The sequence below is a fragment of the Stenella coeruleoalba genome (genome assembly GCF_951394435.1).
Source record: "Stenella coeruleoalba genome assembly, chromosome: 8".
In the NCBI taxonomy this organism is placed as follows: domain Eukaryota; kingdom Metazoa; phylum Chordata; class Mammalia; order Artiodactyla; family Delphinidae; genus Stenella; species Stenella coeruleoalba.
The window spans coordinates 64,491,433-64,510,429 of record NC_137154.1 but is presented as its reverse complement, the minus strand read 5'-3'; the positions used below and the strand labels follow the sequence as shown (position 1 = coordinate 64,510,429).

Sequence of the window (18,997 nt, the reverse complement as noted above, 5' to 3'; positions counted from 1 at the left end):
GACAACATTATTCATATAATGCAGACCCTGGATTTCTGAATATTCTGAGTTTTTAAGACATTCCAATATTTGTATTTATTTTCCAATTTATAACTGTTGGGAAATAGCTCAAATTGCTTTAAATGTTGTGTGGGTCCCATAACATGTTCGCCGCCTAACCTCCAAATTTTGGCATCTGTTTTAGGCAGTAGTGAGTTTAAGTAGGCAAATGATAGGGCGAAAAGAGGGCTTTGGGTGGTGAATCTGGCAGAGGTGTACAGAAATTAAAATACAAAGTAAATCTCCAGTCCTGACCCCCCGCCCTGGAACTTCAGACCCCTCTATCCAGCTGCCTATTCGACGTATCTATGTAACAGACATCTCAAACCTAACATGTCAAAGTCCCAGTCTACTTCCACAAAACCTATGTCTCCAAAAGCCTACTCCATCTCAGCTAATGGCAACTCCATACTTTCAAAAATTCAGGTCAAAAGCTTGTGGGTCATGCTTGAATCATCTCATAATTTATAGCCCACCTATCTTCTCTATCTCCAAATATATCTGGAAAACAACCAGTCTGGACCATCTTCACCACTACCACTTTGGTCCACATCATTATCTCTTGCCTGGATTATGGTTTCTCTACTTCCGACCTTGACTAAGTCATTCCTCAATGCAGCAGCCACAGTTATCCACTTGCTTCTGTCAGTTCATGTTTCTCATCTGCTCACAATCGTTCAGTGCTTTCTTCTTTCATCCAGAATAAAAGGCAGCATCAGTATAATAGCCTGAAACCGTCTACAGTCTGGATCCTGTGATCTGCCTGCCTCATCACCGGCTACTCCTCCCCTTGCTCCGCCCTCTCCAGCCAACAGTCTCCTTGCTGTTCTCCACATGCTGGCCAGACACGTCTGTGCCTCTGCATCTCTGTACTTGCCATTCCCTCTATCTAAAGCCTTCTTCTCCTAAACATCCATATATGACTTGTTCCTTTACCTCTTTTTAATCTTTACTCAAATGATACCTTCTTAGTGAGCCATCCATCCATCCTGCTTAACTGTACCCTTGCCTCCAGCATACCTGTTTCTCCTTTGCTGCTTTATTTTTCTCCGTAGTACTTTTTACCAGATAATGTAGTGTCATACGTATCTTACTTTTTTGTTTACTGTTGATCTCTTTTTACTAGAATGTAAGCTTCATGAGGGCAACGATTTTTGTTTTTTCTTAGTTGCTGATTTTTTCTAGTTGCATGTTTCTAGTGTCTGGAAATTAATTGGAGTTCAAAATATTTTGTTAGATGAATAAAAGAAATGACGTGAGAAGAGACAAACTTAAAGTGATTTCACTGGGAGTGGAAAGAAAGTGATGATTGCTAGTGACATGGCAGAGGATGACTCTTAAAGACTTGTTAAGCCTGCCAGTAATCATTGGGAGGGAGTAAAGAATTAGGGGTTATTTCTTCACTCAGCAAAGAGGTCTTACTGAACACTTACTGGGCACACAGGGCAGTGTTTGTCAGGGGGCTGCAGAAACTTGGTCTGGCTAGGGAGAGAGGTTGGCAGTTTTGTAGGGGAAGATTACACAAGGTTAATTCTAGAATAGAAGCCTAGATGACTTGGAAAAATGGTGATCGATTGACACTTTTCTGTCACTTGTTTGGTGGAGCAAAGAAGTGAGGAGAGAAGATGAAAAAGTTTCAGAACTACTGCCAGAGGGTCAGATGGGCTCTTAAAAAATGGAGAAAACTTTTCTTACCAGGTTGTTGGCCTGACTCTGATCCTAGTCTGATGGGTTTCCCTGAGCCTTCAAAACCAGCTTACGCCACTATAAGTTCAGCGGCCATTTGATCATCATAGCAATTGGATAGTTTTTTTTTTCCTTCAGATCCTTGTTCAAAACTCATATTTACTTTTGGTTTTATTTTCCTGCTTTTCAGACCATTACTGTCTAGAAATAAAGAGCATGCCTTGGTGGTACTTTTAGCTCTACTGATTGTGCCATGACCCCAAAAATATATGTTTAGAATAGAGTAAACTGATTCCAAGAGATTATTTCTTAAGAGGATGAGAATGATTACAAAAACATAACATTCCAGTCTGAAACTCGTTGCAACAGATATGCACATAACCTTGTTAGAATAATGTTAATTTTCTCCATCAGTGAACATCTATTGATTATTTGCTGAAAACAAGAGCAGAATATAAAGTGCATCAGTATGCGGCATTGGCTCGTGAATACAAGACAACGCTGTATTTTAGAGGAAGGAGGAATCTTAATTTCAGTTTATTTCTACTGTAGTGTCGTGAGCTATACCATATCCAAAACGTGGAGAAATAGGCCGCGGATTTACAACCTTAAAATGTGACCAACCTGTTTTCCAGGTTTTTCCAATGCCAAGGTGGAGAGAGAAGCATGAAGACACAGCATGATAAGAGTGAATGGAATAGGATAAAGGAAATGCTATGGGGTCGTGAAGAAGGGAGCCATGGTTCCAGCTGGCAGGATGTGTGAGGTTTCAGGGCACAATGATAGGCTGCATAGGATTTGATTGAAGGGGAGAGGGGAGATGGGGAGGCAATTCAGGCTTTGGGAACAGAGCTGCAAAAAGGCAAGAAAAGCCAGGGAGTAATGCAGGATGTGTTTCAGGAAGGACAAGTAGTCCAGTGCGGCTTGCCTGTGGAACACTCTGAAGGAAGGGACAGGAGAGGAGTTTGAAAGGGTGGTTGGGCCAAAGGCTCCAACTGTGTAGTCTTCATAGAAGTGTAATGTAGGAGTCATTGAAGGGCTGAAAGGGCAGAGCATCATGGTGATATTTATATATTATATTATATATAATATATTATATATACAATATATATATATTATATTTATATAATATTTATATTTTGAAAGTGGATTCTGATAAGACTTCACCTAGGGAGGGCTTTAAAAAACAGTTTCCTGCGTCCCACACAAAACCAGTACAATAAGAATCTCTGAGGAGGATGCCCTGGGAATGGGTGGTCTGTAAATAGCTCAGATGATTTCTTTTCCCCCCTAGCTCTATTGAGATATGATTGACCTATAACTTTGTGTAAGTTTAAGGTGTACAGCATGATGACTTGCTATATTGTGAAACCATTACCACAGTGAGGTTAGTTAACATCTTTATCACGTCACCTAATTACCTTTTTGTATGTGTGTTTGGTAAGAACATATAAGACTTAGTCTTTCAGCAACTTTCTATTATGTAATACAGTATTGTTGACTATAGTCACCATGCTGTACATCAGATCCCCAGAATTTATTCATCTTACAGCTGGAAGTTTATACCCTTTGACCAACATCTCCCCATTTCTCCCATCCCCTAGCCTCTGGCAACCACTGTTCTACTCTCTGTTTTAATGAATTTTGACTGTTTATGGCGTTTTTAGATTCCTCACATAAGTGAGATTGTACAGTATTTTTCTTCCTCTGACTTATTTCCTCAACATAATGCTCTCATAACATTTGCCCGTGTTGTTGCAAAAGGCAGGATTTCCTTCTTTTTTTATGACTGAATAACATTCTGTTGTACATGTATATAGTTGGTCCTCTGTATCTGCAGATTCCACATCTGCAGATACAGAGGGTGGGTGTGCTAGGTCATTTTATCAGGGACTTGAGCACCCTAAGAGTTTTGTATCTTTAGTGGGTCCTGGAACCAATCCCCTGTGGATACTGAGAGACGACCACAGCACATTTTCTTTACGCATTCATCTGTCGATGGACATTTACGTTGTTTCTATGTCTTGGCTATTGTCACTAATGCTGCAAAGAACATAGGTGTGCAGATATCTCTTCAAGGCAGTGATTTCATTTCCTTTATATATACCCAGCAGGTGATTTTTTATGCTGCCTGAATGGCAACTGTCTAAAAACCTGTGTTATATTTACATTTATTTTAAGGGAAAGAGGGAGTGACAAAAATTGAGATGCTGAGAGCCCCAATTAGGAGCTTTCAGTGGTCCAAATGAGGAGCAATGAGGGCCTGAAGTGGATCAGTGGCAGTGCTGCTGGAGAGGAGGGGGCAAAGTCAAGAGCCCCCTTTGAAATGGAAGTGTTGATAGGATGTTGGAGACCCTTTGGATATGGGGATGAGGAAGGAGTTGGAAGATGACTTGAAGGTACCACTCTGGGTGGCATTGTGGATGGTGATGCTGTGAACCAGTGTGGGGAACACAGGAGGAATGGGAGGTAGAGAGCTGGATGCCTGCATACTGGGGAGGTTGATCAAAAGGGGTTGTCAGAGGTAATAATGAATTTAGTTTACGTATCCATTCCAGTTCCTTATTTTTACCAATGAGCAAACGGAGGCTCAGAATGGTGAAGTGGCTGATCTGAGGTCACAGAGTTAGCTGGTTAATAGAAAACCCTCTTGTTCTTTTTATGTTGTCTAGAAGGTACACTGCTTGGTTATGCCCGCTGAGAGCATCCGGATAGCACTAATTATCAAGTGAAAAATATTAAATACACGCTATGGCTATGTTGCTGGTGTATGTTTTTAGCTGAGTCCATGACACCAAATGGACCACTTCATGCAGTTGGAATAGAGGACCAGATGTTGATTTAATGGTGGAATCATAGGGGTAGAAGGCATGAAAACAGAAAGGGGCTGTAGGGATCGGCCAGAATAACTTCATTTTACAGATGAGAAAACTGAGTCTCAGGGAGAGAAATACAGTTGTCTAAGACTGCACTGGTAACGAGGGATTAAAATGAAGATGCCCTGTCTTCTGACCCATCAGTTTAATGCCTCCTGTGGGAGGTTATCCAAATTATTACCACAAGCTTTGTACTAACGTTTGTGAGGCAGTTGATTGCTCTGTCGTTTAATATCCCTTGAGGCTGAGAGCTGAATCATGAGCCGCATCTACATGGCTATGGAGTGTGTGCTTAGAGACTACAAGAAATGGGGACTTACATGGTGACCTGGATCATTTTTGGTCCATGCATCCAGTGTAACACTTCTTAGTTTAGAAGTTCCTCAAGGACAAAAATTCTGTATCTGCAGCACAAAGCACAGAACCTGGATCGTATTATTCAGTAAATGTGTGTCGAATCAGTGATTTAACTCCAATGGCATTTTTTTGAACTACAGTCTTTTTTTTTTTTTAACGTAAATCACCTATGGTAGTTTCATCAGGTCTGTACTTTGTCCATATGTAGGCACTCACGAAGAGTCACATGGTTGTCATTCTTTTCTTAAGAAACAGCAGACAGCGCTGTCAGCTGACAAAGGCAGGATAAAATGAGTGCTGGAAAGGCCCTGGGCTGAATGTGACCTCTTGCTGGAATGCCAAAAATACAAACTTTCCAAGTCTCCTGGCCCAGTGACCTCAATATACAAAGGTCTTTTCTTTCTAGAAACAAACTTTTTTCTTCCTGTTTCTGATCTGACACACATACCCTCACAAACTCAAACACAACGCACACAATCCCTATGAAGGTATAAGCCTATAGTGTGCTTTTTTGCATAGTCTTAAAAATGACCTTTTGCCGTATATTTGAGATGTAAAATCTTTCATCTTGAGGGCTGCCTTACTCTACTATGAAAACCCCTGGACAAGCAGATTATTGAATAACCCATGACTTTGCCCTTCATCTGATTAGTTCCCTGAAAGGGATCATAAGACATCCTTAAAAAGCCTAGAGGCCTTCAGAGTTCTGAATGATAACAGAGGGCCTTTTTCCCCTATCTTCCTGAAATGTCATGGCCACCCTGATCAGTATCAAAGGAAATCACTGTATGCATAAGGAACTAAAAAAAAAAAAAAAGGAAAACAATGAAATTAAGAACTCATTGGAAAAAATGAAAGTTCATCTGTGGGTTTTGTGTCATATGAGGAGTATTATACCACTTTCTTTCATTGACTAGATGACTGGGGGAAATTTTTTTAAATGCTAGTATAACCCATGTAAGAAATATTTTCGGATGGACATGAGCTGGCCCTGACAAAGTGTTCTTCTTTCAAGTGATACGTGCTTGAGCACACAGGCTCACACACTAGGATAGGAAGCCTTGACCTTCATGCATTTTCATTAAGTGCTTACGGATCAGTTTCTCTTACAATCCACAATGCTAATGCCAGTGTGAACATGACCTATAAAAGAATTTGATAACTTGAATTAAAACTCACCGTCACAAAACCTTGAACAGAAACTTAAGTGTAAAGTGTTCTTAAAGGTTTGTTGACCTGTATGTTCTTAGATACATGCCAGTTTCAGCATTTTATTTTTTAAGATAAGTTGACTTATTCAATACATACTTAACTTTGTTTTAATTTCTAAAACTTCCTAAGACTCTGAACACAAAGAAATTCCCAAATCAGAATTTAAAAACTTTGGTCATGCACTTCGGGAGTTTTGGGTTCAGAAAATATAAACCCAGTCTTCGACAGCTCCTGTCTTCAGCAACTATTAGTGGATAGACTTATAAGCAATAGGATTTCGTGCATTTTGGTTGACCAGCTCATATTCCTGTAATTTTCTTTCATAAACTCTGGTCTAGAACTCTGATTTCACTACCTTTGTCATATTGTCTTTCATAATTTTTAACATGCTGAAGAAAGGGAGGGAAAACTCAAGTACCAACGAGTTGTAAGGGACTGTGCTGGATGTTTCCCATGTGTTAATTTAGTTCATCCACATAACAACCCTGTGACGTGCATATTATTACGGCCATTTTGCAGATGAGGAAAGCTAAACTTAGTGTGTTTAAAATTTGCCAATATTCATTTAGAAAATTAAGAATCAGAGCAAAACTGATTCTAGCTGATTGGTCTAAGACTAATCCATTTATTTATTTCTTTGTTTGTTTATTTCTATGTCAGAGTGCTTTCCTTATCCCATAGACTGTAGACTAGTTAAGGGTATAGGCGCTCAAGTTCACTGTTGTAATCCTCGCATGTAGCTCAGAGACTGGCATTGATGCGTAAATATCTGTTATCTGTTCAGTTGAGTTGAATGGGACACTCCTGCTATATACACTTGGGGGAGAGATAGTATTATAAGACTATGGCTCAGTGGTTAAGAGTATTCAATGTTGGTAAATGACTATGGGCTCTGGATTCAAAAAGCTCAGATTTGAATTGTAACTTCTTAAGCTTACCATCTGTATAAATCGAACAAGTTACTTAGCCATATTGGTCTCAATTTTGTCACTTTAAAATGGGCCTAATAATTGTACCTTAATGGTTATTTATGGGAATCACATCACTGATGGTTAGTGAACATACAATAAATAACAATATTTATTTATTTATATATTTATTTAATACAATAAATAACAATATTACTGTTATCCTTGATTAACGTTGACTGTGGATGCCTTTGTAACATACTAATCTATCGTCCCACTAAAATGTAAGCTCCATCATGGTAGGGATTTTCATGTTTTAATCACTGTATCCCAAGTATTTAGAACAACGTTGTCCAATAGAACATTCTATGATAATGGAAACGTTCTCTCTTGGGGTGTCTGATACTGTAGGCACTAACCACATGTGGTTATTGAACACTTGAAATGTAGCTAGCTAGTGTGACTGAGGAACTGAATTTTAAATTTTATTTATTTTTAATTAATTTAAACTGAAGTAGCCACATGTGGCTAGTGGGATACTGTATTAGCAGAGTTCTGGACTGTTACATGGTACACAGACATTTCAATAAATACTTATTAAGTGAATGAATCCCCTCAGGACTCAAAGATCAACAGAGCTGCCTGACTTCATATTTAATGCATTCTTTAGAGATAAGCAATGAAGCACTTTACTGAGTGGTCTGCTCATATGAGGTCTTATTAGGTTCCCATGTATGATTCAGTTTACAACTGTAATGTGTTTTTGATTTCTATTTCTTTTTGGTGATAGGTCAAGAAAGATTTGGAAACATGACGAGGGTCTATTACCGAGAAGCTATGGGTGCATTTATTGTCTTCGATGTCACCAGACCAGCTACATTTGAAGCAGTGACAAAGTGGAAAAATGATTTGGACTCAAAGTTAAGCCTCCCTAATGGCAAACCAGTATCCGTGGTTTTGTTGGCCAACAAATGTGACCAGGGGAAAGATGTGCTCATGAACAATGGCCTCAAGATGGACCAGTTCTGCAAGGAGCATGGTTTCGTAGGATGGTTTGAAACATCAGCAAAGGTAATGTGACCTTAAAGGATAAACTTACTGTAGGCAAGATTCACAAAGAAAATGGCATATAATCATCGTCATGATCATCATGTTAATAGTGTGTGTTCGTTTAGCGATTTATAGTTCCCAAACTGCTTTCAGCGCTTTCTCATTTCAAGGGGGTGAGTGGAGCTATGATCCACCATTTAAGATGACTGTGGCTAAGGCAGCAAAGCAACTTGGGCGTGATCACACCGATAATGTTTAGTAACCGTGTTCCTTTATTGAGGGCTTATTTTGTGTCAGGCATGCTTTTTGCGCATTTTCTCATTTAGTCCTCACAGCAGCCCTCTTAGGTGAGTGTGGTTCTAGAGTCAGTGAAAGAAATGGTCCTCACATTCAGTGTCACTGCTTCATTCAAGTACGAATTAGTTTACCCCAGCAGCACTTACGTTATTCTATCTGCTGGGGATTGGGCTTGGCCCTAGAAATGAAAAGATGGCGAGAACACAGAACTAGCACGCTGGCAATACTGGAAGAGTGGGGTGAGAGAGTAAATGGCAAATACCAACGTGAAGAGCATAGCGTGGCTTGGTACTGTTCACTCTCCCGGGTGGCAGAGGAGTAGCAGGAAGTGGGGCAGCGTCAGGGCTGGAAGGTGCAGCATCCAGTGCGGCATGGTGAGGGGTTTTACGCTTCCCATTAGGCCCCATGCTGTTATCTGACGTGTCGGGGGCACAATTTTTGCTCTACTCCCTTTTGTCTCTGTTTATATTTTTGTATCTCAGTATCAGAGAGAAAAATAGTATCATCCTACATTTTGAAAACTTTTTTAAAAAGCATGAATTAAAAGTAAATGGTTTACTACGTTTTTCTGAGATTTTCTTGCGCATATAAATATATATGCACATTTTACATTATTAAGATTGCATTCTGCATAGCTTTATATCACGATTTTTCCATTTTTATTTATTTGTGGAACACACATATTGAATACTTGTGGAGCACAGGCACTGCGCTAGTTGTCTGGGATTCAGCGGTGAATAAGATAGGCATTGTCTCTGCACTTACGGAAATTCACACTTAGGACTTGTGAATATTTGTGCGCATCACCAGAGAATGGTTGGAAAATATAGCTTGAATGGACATCATTCAGATAGGCTGGGGAGGAGCCTCTGGCTGGTTTTACAGAGGGTAGAATGGTCAGATTTGCCCTGGGGACTATGGAAAGGTAGATTGGAGGCAATTAAACCTGGAGACAGAGCCACATGGTAGTTATTGTATTCTTACGGGAAAATGACAAAGCCTTGAATTAAGGTAATGGCTTTAGAGATTACAAAGAAAAACCTGATATGAGGACGTCACTAAAGTGTAAACACCAGCAGGAGTAAGCAGCCACTTGGGGTGGGAGGTGATGGAGAAGGAGGAAAAGGTGGTGGCGCCTCTTTATTTTGTCATAGTTGGGATGTTCCTTTGTTTCAGCTGTTTCCTGGAGAGTCTCAGTGCCTGCCTTCTCTCAGTGCTGTCTCTAAATTGGCCTTATGTTTAGAAATTTTTACTTCTCCGTTCCTTGTTTTCCTTCTTGAGGCCCCAGTGTGCTTGTATGTTTTTCCCCTTCTTTCCTTTTAAAATCCTTTGTTTCCCCTGTTTTTTTAGGATTTTTTCCCCTTTGGTTCAGGCCACAGTATCTGTCATTTTCTACTTCTTGGCTCTCGTTGAACCTTTCTGGTTTGTTTGTTTGAAGAATTTATTGTTGTAAAGAGAAATTGGTCAAGCAACATTCGCAGATATGATTAAGTTATAGAAATTTAAGAAATATTATATTTTTAATAGACTGATTCTTGGATGTTAGTCCGGCTTTTTAAAATATTCCAAAATGTGGGTGAATTCATCCATTCACCTATTCCTTAGCCCCATACTTTGAAGCCTCCAGGCACAGGGGTAAAAGAGTAGAATTTTGGAGAACTCCTTTTCTTAATTGGTTATCTTACATCTGGAGGGCAGTCGATATTGAATGACTCATTTATTTTTTATTTTTAAATTTTTCTTGGAGTTTAGTTGATTTACAATGTTGTATTAGTTTCTGCTGTACCACAAAGTGAATCAGTTATACATATACATATATCCACTCTTTGTTAGGTTCTATTCCTATATAGGTCATTACTGAGTACTGAGTAGAATTCTCTGTGCTATATAGTAGGTTCTTATTAGTTATCTATTTTATATATAGTATATAAATAGTATATATAGTGTGTATATGTCAATCCCAATCTCCCAATTTATCCCCTCCCTTCCCCCTTGGTAACCATAAGTTTGTTTTCTACATCTGTGATTCTATTTCGGCTTTGTAAATAGGTTCATTTGTACCATTTTTTTTAGATTCCACATATAACCAATATTGTATGACATTTGTCTTTCTCTGTCTGACTTACTTCACTCGGTATGACAATCTCTAGGTCCATCCATTGAATGACTCATATTTATATGAGGAGGGGAGTCTTCCATCATTCATTCATTCGACAAACATTATGGAACACCTGTTATGTACCAGGCACTGGGAATAGAGAAACTTACAAAACAGACAGAATCCTGACTTCATGTATAACAGTAACAACAAAACATAAGTAAAATCTGGGGGGGGGGGGGGGGGGGGCGGATGGATAGCCAGTAAGTGCTAACAGGAAAATAAAAGGAAGGAAGACACCTATAAATTTGTGGGGAGGGTTGAAATTGCTTGTGGGACAAAGGACGTTCTGGACATTTTCTTTCACCTCACTCTGACATTCCTTGCACAACAATTACAGTGTCAAACTCTGCTTAAGGGCATGATGTTCATTAACTTAAGGCCTGGCTGACCCGCCAAGTACTTAAATACTGGATTTCTAATCCTCTAAATCCCTGCAAGTGTAAACTTTGAAGAGAAGCTTTGTATGGAGAGAGGGTGGAGGGAATTTCACAAGGCACTGAACTGCTAATATGACCAAGAGGGTACAAGGCCTCATTGTGAAAGGTAGAACCCACATTTCTCTTTCCTCCAAACATACTGCTGTTGAAATTGTCCTTCTGAATGTCTTAATAGTGAAAATGGCTTCCCAGTGCCAAGTTAGTATTCAGAGTTGACACCTAGACACGCAGGAACAATACTGCAGCGTTGACAAGCTGGTGTGTCAAATGGTTCAAAAAGTCTTTTTTGAAAAAAGATCTCTGATAAAGCTCTACTTACTTTCCGAGGATAGGATTTCAGCACGTACAAAACAGAGGCCCAGATCAAACCGTCTGCCTGAAGCTAAGATGGCAGCATTCGGAGACAGCTACCAATTCATTTGTTGGTTACCTTTGGGATCAGGGAACATTTCCCATAAGATCTTTCTCTTAGAAAGTGAATCTCCTAACAACGAAAGTCCTCTGGAGTGACATCATAGTCAGTCTGGTGATAAACATCTGATTTCCTTTTTTTTACGTTTCCAAAACTTCTAATGAGCCAAAGTCCACAACGTCTGGCTTTGTCCTCATGGCCACATCCTGGAGAAATCCTGTGGATATATCAGCTCAGCCATACCTGAAGCTGAAACTAGCAGGGTGTTGAAGGAGTTTGTCACTGAGACCAGCCTCCTTCTTGCTGCTGACCCCACTGCCAAGGGAAATTCACCCTCTTGCTCTTCAATCTTCTAAAGAAACTTTCCACAAGAATTTTCCTGCCTGTGCTGTTGCTGGAATAATCGTGGTAGCCTCTGGCTGTGAATTAAGAGAGAAAAAATAAAAAATAAATGTATGCTAGCATCTCTGATTTTTCACATCATCTCTTCAAATATTAAAAACCAAAGGAAAGAAAAGAAAAAGAGTCTCTCTTAAGTCAGATTTTCTTTAGTTTTCAACCTTTGCATTTTTTCCTTTTCTTAGCCGTGTTTAGCTGAATTCTGCCTGGGGATTCACTAGGGCCAGGAAATATATAACTGGGGTGATCATATGTCCCATTTTATGGAACATTCCTTGTTTATGCCTGTGGTCCTAGCATACTTATTAATAACCCCCCCATTTCTGGTCTGTAATTTAATTTACATGGTCAGCCTATAGATCAGGAGCTCTGATACGTCTATCTCACTGTCCACATCATATTTAACTCTAATAATGGCTCTTTTATGCATTCCTGTGCCCAAGCTCAGTCTTTATAATATGTTTTGGCAGATTAGTCTATTTAGAATGAGGGCCCTGGTCTGCTCTTGCTGCTGCGTTCCCAAGATTGAGAATCCTGTCTTTCGGGTCCATCTCAATGGCTGATGGGGCCCCGAGACATTCTGACCCATTTACCTGGTGCTCTCCTGGTGCCCATTGCCTGAATCTCCACCAGCTACTTCCTTTGGATTCACTCTATGGCCACATCCAACTACCTTTTAGAGTTGTTGTGAGATTAAGTGACAGAATGTACGTGGGGTCCCTGATGTGTTACGTCTGATCCCGCCACACACACATACCACATTATCTCTGTCACCTGTCCCCACAGCCCATCTGCCGGTCCGGGTGTCCCCATCTGTACCTGGCTCTGGTGCACACAAGACATGCACTCAGACGAAGGGTCTGTTTCTATATCTCAGCCCTTCCCAGGCTGCTCCATCCTGTTCTTATGCTGTAGGGTTCCCATGTGGTTGTGTTCAGAAACAGGACACCAGGAAAATGCCAGTGTAGAGGGGAAGTAATGGGGCAAATAGGATCTACCCAAGCGGTGATGAGAACAGCAATCACAGAGAGAACTGCAGTGCCCTCTAGTCATGCAGCCTCCACCTCATGCCCTACTCCAGGCAGATTTCCTTGTCTGTTTCTACCCTATTTATAGTGACTTTTAGGCCCACCCGCTATCTCAGAATGTTCTAAGATCAATGGGTGCCTAGAAGACACTTTCTAACATTAAACTCTATTGAAGTCTAGTCTCTTCCCTGGAGCTAAAAAGAAAGATGTTGATGTGTGTCCTGCTAAGGGAAGGAATATACCCACTAGTGTTCTCTGTAAGAAGTTATAGTTTTTAGACGGAGGAGTAGGTGTTTCACAGTGTAGTGGACATTTGTCATGTGTTTTGGGTTTCCAGTAACTGTTAAACACATTTGCTACCTTTGGGGAACTTCTAGTCATGGGAGGCTCCCCTCCCCAGGAAGAGTCCATAAAACTTTCTTCCTCTGCTTTATTTGCAGCTAGGGCACAGGCATATGACCTAGATTCCACAGATCATACTGATTCAGAAGTGAGCAACTAGAGGAAGAGGGTGCAATGCAGAACCCATTTTTTTCTGGGGAGGTTGGTGGCAGAAAAGACCTCCATCCTTGAGAGATAGTGGAGTTTGCTGAGTCCTATGCTTGACACAGAAACAGGATCACTGCTGGCCCCAGGAACAGTTGCATTCAAGTTGAATTCCTTGGAGCTTTGCAGATTACAGGACCTAGTGCTCTGTGGTAGCTGGCAGCAGTGTCCTTATCACGCCTGTTCTATGTAGGATCTGAGTTTCTGGAAGCTTAGGCTCGATCCGGTTTCTCTAGACTACTGTTTCTGTAGCCTACTGAGTAATTCTGCAAGCTACCCAACATCCCTTGAATAAATGATTTCATGTTTAGCCAGCATCGGCTTCTGAATCTTGCGACTGAGAATCTGGATTAATATACATGGTCAAATGCATTTAAGAAATCCAGCTTCGGGCTTCCCTGGTGGCGCAGTGGTTGGGAGTCTGCCTGCCGATGCAGGGGACAAGGATTCGTGCCCCGGTCCGGGAAGATCCCACATGCCGCAGAGAGGCTGGGCCCATGAGCCATGGCCGCTGAGCCTGCGCGTCCGGAGCCTGTGCTCCGCAACGGGAGAGGCCACAACAGTGAGAGTCCCACGTACCGCAAAAAAAACAAACAAACAAACAAACAAAAGAAATCCAGCTTCACTGTCCCCCTTGCTGTAGGACTTCTCAGGCCTTTGATATCCTATGTACATTCTGAATCTCCAATAATAAAAATGAATATGTTTCTTGCTGTTTGCTGTACGTTAACTTTGTGTACAGATTTTTACATGTATGAACTCATTCAGTCCTTAGCATGATCCTATAGAATAGGTTATTATTATTGTTACCATTTAAAAAAAAGTTGAGACTTAGGTGATTTCCCTAAAACCATAGAGTTACTACCTTATTTCTTTGATTCTAACTTATACTTTTTGTTCCTTCCTACGTTAACATTTCAGAATCAAGGTATGTCCTCTAGTCAGTGTGTATCTCTAAAATGATGGTGTGTCATACATATAATAGTTTTTTTCACCATCTCCTCCAAAAGGGGACTATACCATGCAGCAGTTTGTAAATGTTTCTGGCCACATAGAACACTTAACAAACTAATAGAACATGCTTAGGAAATACTGGCCTAGAATTATCTTTTAAAGGGAAAGTTTTCTGTCTTCCATTGTTTAGTGAGCTTTTTCCATTATTATTTTTAAATTGCTATGAAAGCTAAAATATGCAGCAGTTAATTAGCTAGTTTTCTAGAAGCTGCTTGAAGGGTAGGATCACACATCATATCTTCTTATAGGCTTTTAGAAGACATACATAATGCATTTATACAAACTGGAAATGCATAGATAATTGCACTTGAGTATGGGTAGACAGTTATTCTAAGTTCTTTTTAAATCATTTTTTAAAAATCTTTTTATTTTTAAGTTGGGTAGTAGGCCATTTCTGGTTACTCCCAATTTTTAAATGTCAATCCATGAAAAAATTCTTGATATCACTGGTGCATTCATTGATTCAACACAATTTGTATTGAATGACTATTCAGGTCTGTGCTGTGAACAATGTGTATTAAGCCTTTTCTGGATTCAGAGCATACTGTTAGGTGCCTGTTCCTCTTAAAATGCCAGAATTCCCTAAGGGAAGTAGATAGGCCACGTTTTAGGCATCCATCTCCAAAGACGTTAGATGGGGTTGTAGGATGTGCCTCCCCTGACTTAACTGGGACACAGCACATTTAACCTTATTTTTTTAGCCGATCTGCTTAGAGCTAGTTGTACTTAGGAACATAAAAGGAAGGGCCCAACCTAAAAATGCAAAACCAGAGCAAAGTTAGAAGGTATCATTAAAGGAAATGATGGCAATGGTTAATAGTCATGATCATTTCATATAATGACCACTAGTGTGTAGTACAACTGTTTGAATCATCGTTTTTGACAGATTCTTAATGCCCTGCATGAAAAATGGAATAATTTCTTGAAATTGAGAGTAGCTTAAGTACAAGAGTCTCAAATTCAAGCAACTCACCTGCTTAGGAATCAGTATAAATAAGAATAACATTTTAATTTTTATCTTTAGCTAATTGGTTCTCCAGAGGTTTTCTAGGGCTGTGCTAATAATTTGCTAAATAATATGAGATCCAATTATAACTAAGACATTGTAGGAAAATAGAAACAGACCCTCAGAGGCTATAACCACAGCTTGGTGTGCAGGAGGCAGGAGTTGCATTTGTCATCCTCGCCTGCGTGGTTCACATTTTCATTACCTACAGCGCAGGTCCTTCCTGTTTCGTGCTTAGACAACTTTAAATAGTCTCCAGACCTCGCTCATGGTAGTCTGTACAGCATGGTGCTAAAAACTCAACCTACCCAAGGAATCACTTTGATTTCATTACAGTCTAGTTCAAGAATCTTCTGTAAGCTCTACTTCTTGATTCAGATTTAGACACATAAGAATGTAAATTGATACAGTCACTATGGAGAACAGTATGGAGGTTCCTTAAAAAACTAAAAATAGAACTACCATATGACCCAGCAATCCCACTACTGGGCATATACCCAGAGAAAACCATAATTCAAAAGGAGACATGTACCACAATGTTCATCGCAACACTATTTACAGTAGCCAGGACATGGAAGCTACCTAAGTGTCCATCGACAGATGAATGGATAAAGAAAATGTGGCACATATATACAGTGGAATATTACTCAGCCACAGAAAGAAACGAAATTGAACTATTTGTAGTGAGGTAGATGGACCTAGAATCTGTCATACAGAATGAAGCAAATCAGAAAGAGAAAAACAAATACCATATGGTGACACATATGGAATCTAAAAAAAAAAACGGTACTGATGAACCTAGGGGTAGGACAGGAATAAAGGCGCAGATGTAGAGAATGGACTTGAGGACACGGGGAGGGGGAAGGGTAAGCTGGGACAAAGTGAGAGAGTAGCATTGACATATATACACTATGAATTGTAAAATAGATACCTAGTGGGAAGCAGCCGCATAGCACGGGGAGATCAGCTTGGTGCTTTGTGACCACCTAGAGGGGTGGGATGGGAGGGTGGGAGGGAGACGTAAGAGGGAGGAGATATGGGGACATATGTATATGTATAATTGATTCAGTTTGTTATACAGCAGAAACTAACACACCATTGTAAAGCAATTATACTCCAATAGAGATGTTAAAACAAAACAAAACAAAACAAATTTAGGCACCTGAAAAAAGGAGTTAGCAAGCTATTACCTGTGGGCCAAATGTGGCCTGCCCTTATTTCATAAAGTGTTATTAGAACACAGCCATGCTCATTGGTGCACATGTTATCAATGGGTGCTTTTCCATTACATCTGCAGAGTTGAGTAGTTGCAACAGAGGCCCAATGGCTTTCAAAGCCTGAACTCTTTACCATCCAATCTGGCCATCTACTCATTAAAGTTTGCCACTGATGTCTTACAATAGCATTAGCTTCTCTTTTGTGCTTGTGGCTTTACATGCAATAGCTCATCCTTGAAACAGTCTTGTAAGTACTTTTATTAGTCCTGTTTTACAGATGAGGGGATTAAAGTTTAAATTGGAGAACATAAATGACTAGCTAAAGATCTCATAGTTGGTAGGTAGTAAAGTTGGGATTTCAAGGCAGATGTGCTCAGAGTACACCCAATCACCACACTGCACTATCGTATAGCCTTTTCGAATCTGACCTAATTATACAATAACTATTTATGATAAACGGTTGACCAGGGATTGAGATAGACTGATAGATAGATAAGGTAAAATGTAGCCCGGTCTCAAAGTTTAAAGTCTAATGACACGTACAGAGACATGTAAATAGGTCTTCCAGGAAATGTAACAAAGTAAAGCAATTCACCTGGAATTATTGAAGGGACTGAATAACGAAGGGGCCTTTTCTCGCATGTACATTGCCAGCCACTTGCCTTTCCCTCGTCTCTGTGCTTTTGTCCTGATATTCCCTTTGTATGGACTGTACAAGGCAGAGGCAGTTGCCATTCTTTGTTCATATTGTTCTGTCCAAACACATCCAGCTCTGGGTGTGAGACAGGAAAGGGAGAAACACCCCTGGATTTAGCAGTAGGGAGTCTTTAGGAATTAATCATCGGTGGGCTCAAAGATAAGACACCTTACTTTCCAAATATCTTCTACCTCACAGAGATTCACGAGAACAAGTCTACAAGGAATCTTTGTTTTCAGACAGGATCAAGACAGAGCTCATCCCTCCTCCAGAAAAGACCAGGCCCAATAAGGCACAGGCATATTTTTGTTAAATGATTGTTTTTAGTATTATTTAATTGTGCTTCTTAACAGGGGTGATCTTGTCAATGTCTAGAACTATTTTTTGTTGTCATAACTGATCGGGGAGAGGAGGGTGCTACTCACATCAAGTGGGTAGAGGCCAGGGATGTTGCTGAACATCCTACAGTGCACAGCACACAGCCTCCCAACTCCCACCCCTCCAAAGAATGATTTGGCCCAAGATGTCAATGGTACTGAGACTGCGAAACCTCAGATGTCATGCTTTATGTTAGAATTTTCTAAATCCTCTAAAAGTTCCTGTTAGTTAGTTGGCAGTTTTAAGAAAAATCAAGTAGGGTGGTCTTTTGAGTTTTGTATGTTTACCAAATATGCAATTGTATGAAAAAAGTTAGGAGTTAATTCTTGCCAAATGATGACTGTTGTTAGATTGTGGGATGATTTTATTTTCATGTTTCTGGTTTCATGTAGGTGATTTTATTTTCATGTTTCTGGTTTCCATTTTTTAAAAAATGTGATTATATTGCTTTTACAATGACAGAGATAAAATTATAAATAAAGATATAAACAAATAATAAAAAAGAAACTGTTGAGTCTTTGGGTTCAGGCTTCTCTAGTCTATTAAGGATTCTCTGCCCGAGGGTTTGATGCTAAGGGACATGGTTTGACACAAGGCAGAGTTTTGCCTTCTCTGTTCCCCACCCACCTAATACTTTAATCTCTGAATTTTAGCATTTCCAGTACTCATCTCCATGCCTTTTCACATGCAGTTCCTTCTGCCTCCATCCTTCTGTGGTCTTCGCCTTAGGAAATTCCAGATTTGCCACATCTTTGTTCTCTTCCTACCCACACCATATGGCCCCTACAGATTTCCTTAAGGGACTTCCTCTCTCCCACCTACATGTCTGGGGCACCAGTTAGATAGCTAACTGTTGGGCCGGCTTACATGATGTGGCTCAGGCCTCTCTTCTAATGGATGGGCATTGCTTAGAGAGATGAGGCAGGGTGTGAGTCGCTCTGAGTGATTGTATCTTTCTGGTCCCAGAAAAACAACCCTGTCCTCAGCTGGACCCAGGCTCTAGGATCACCGTGGATTTCTGAACCTGAGAAAGGGCCCTGAGAAGCACGGAGGGGCACTTTGGCAGAGTATGGCGAGTGTGGGCTTGGATGCCATGTAGATAGGGGTCAGGCTCTTGCCTCAGACCCAAAGCTATGTGGCTTTGGGCCAAACCCTTAATCATGCTGAGCTTCCATTTCTCATACGAAAAATGGAGATAATACTTTATGGGGTAGTTATAAGAATCAGTGCTAATAAGCGTGAAATGCCTGGAAGATTAGTATGCAAGAAATGACTGG

At 40.3% G+C, this 18,997-nt stretch overlaps 1 protein-coding gene across 1 annotated transcript in view; it reads left to right on the top strand.

Moving 5' to 3' along the window:
* Window positions 1–18,997, top strand: part of RAB38 (RAB38, member RAS oncogene family) — a 69,587-nt gene that overhangs the window by 15,547 nt on the left and 35,043 nt on the right. Inside the window, exon 2 of the mRNA XM_079930232.1 lies at window positions 7,869–8,149. Coding sequence (XP_079786358.1) covers window positions 7,869–8,149 — 281 coding nt within the window. The remainder of the gene's footprint in view (window positions 1–7,868; window positions 8,150–18,997) is intronic.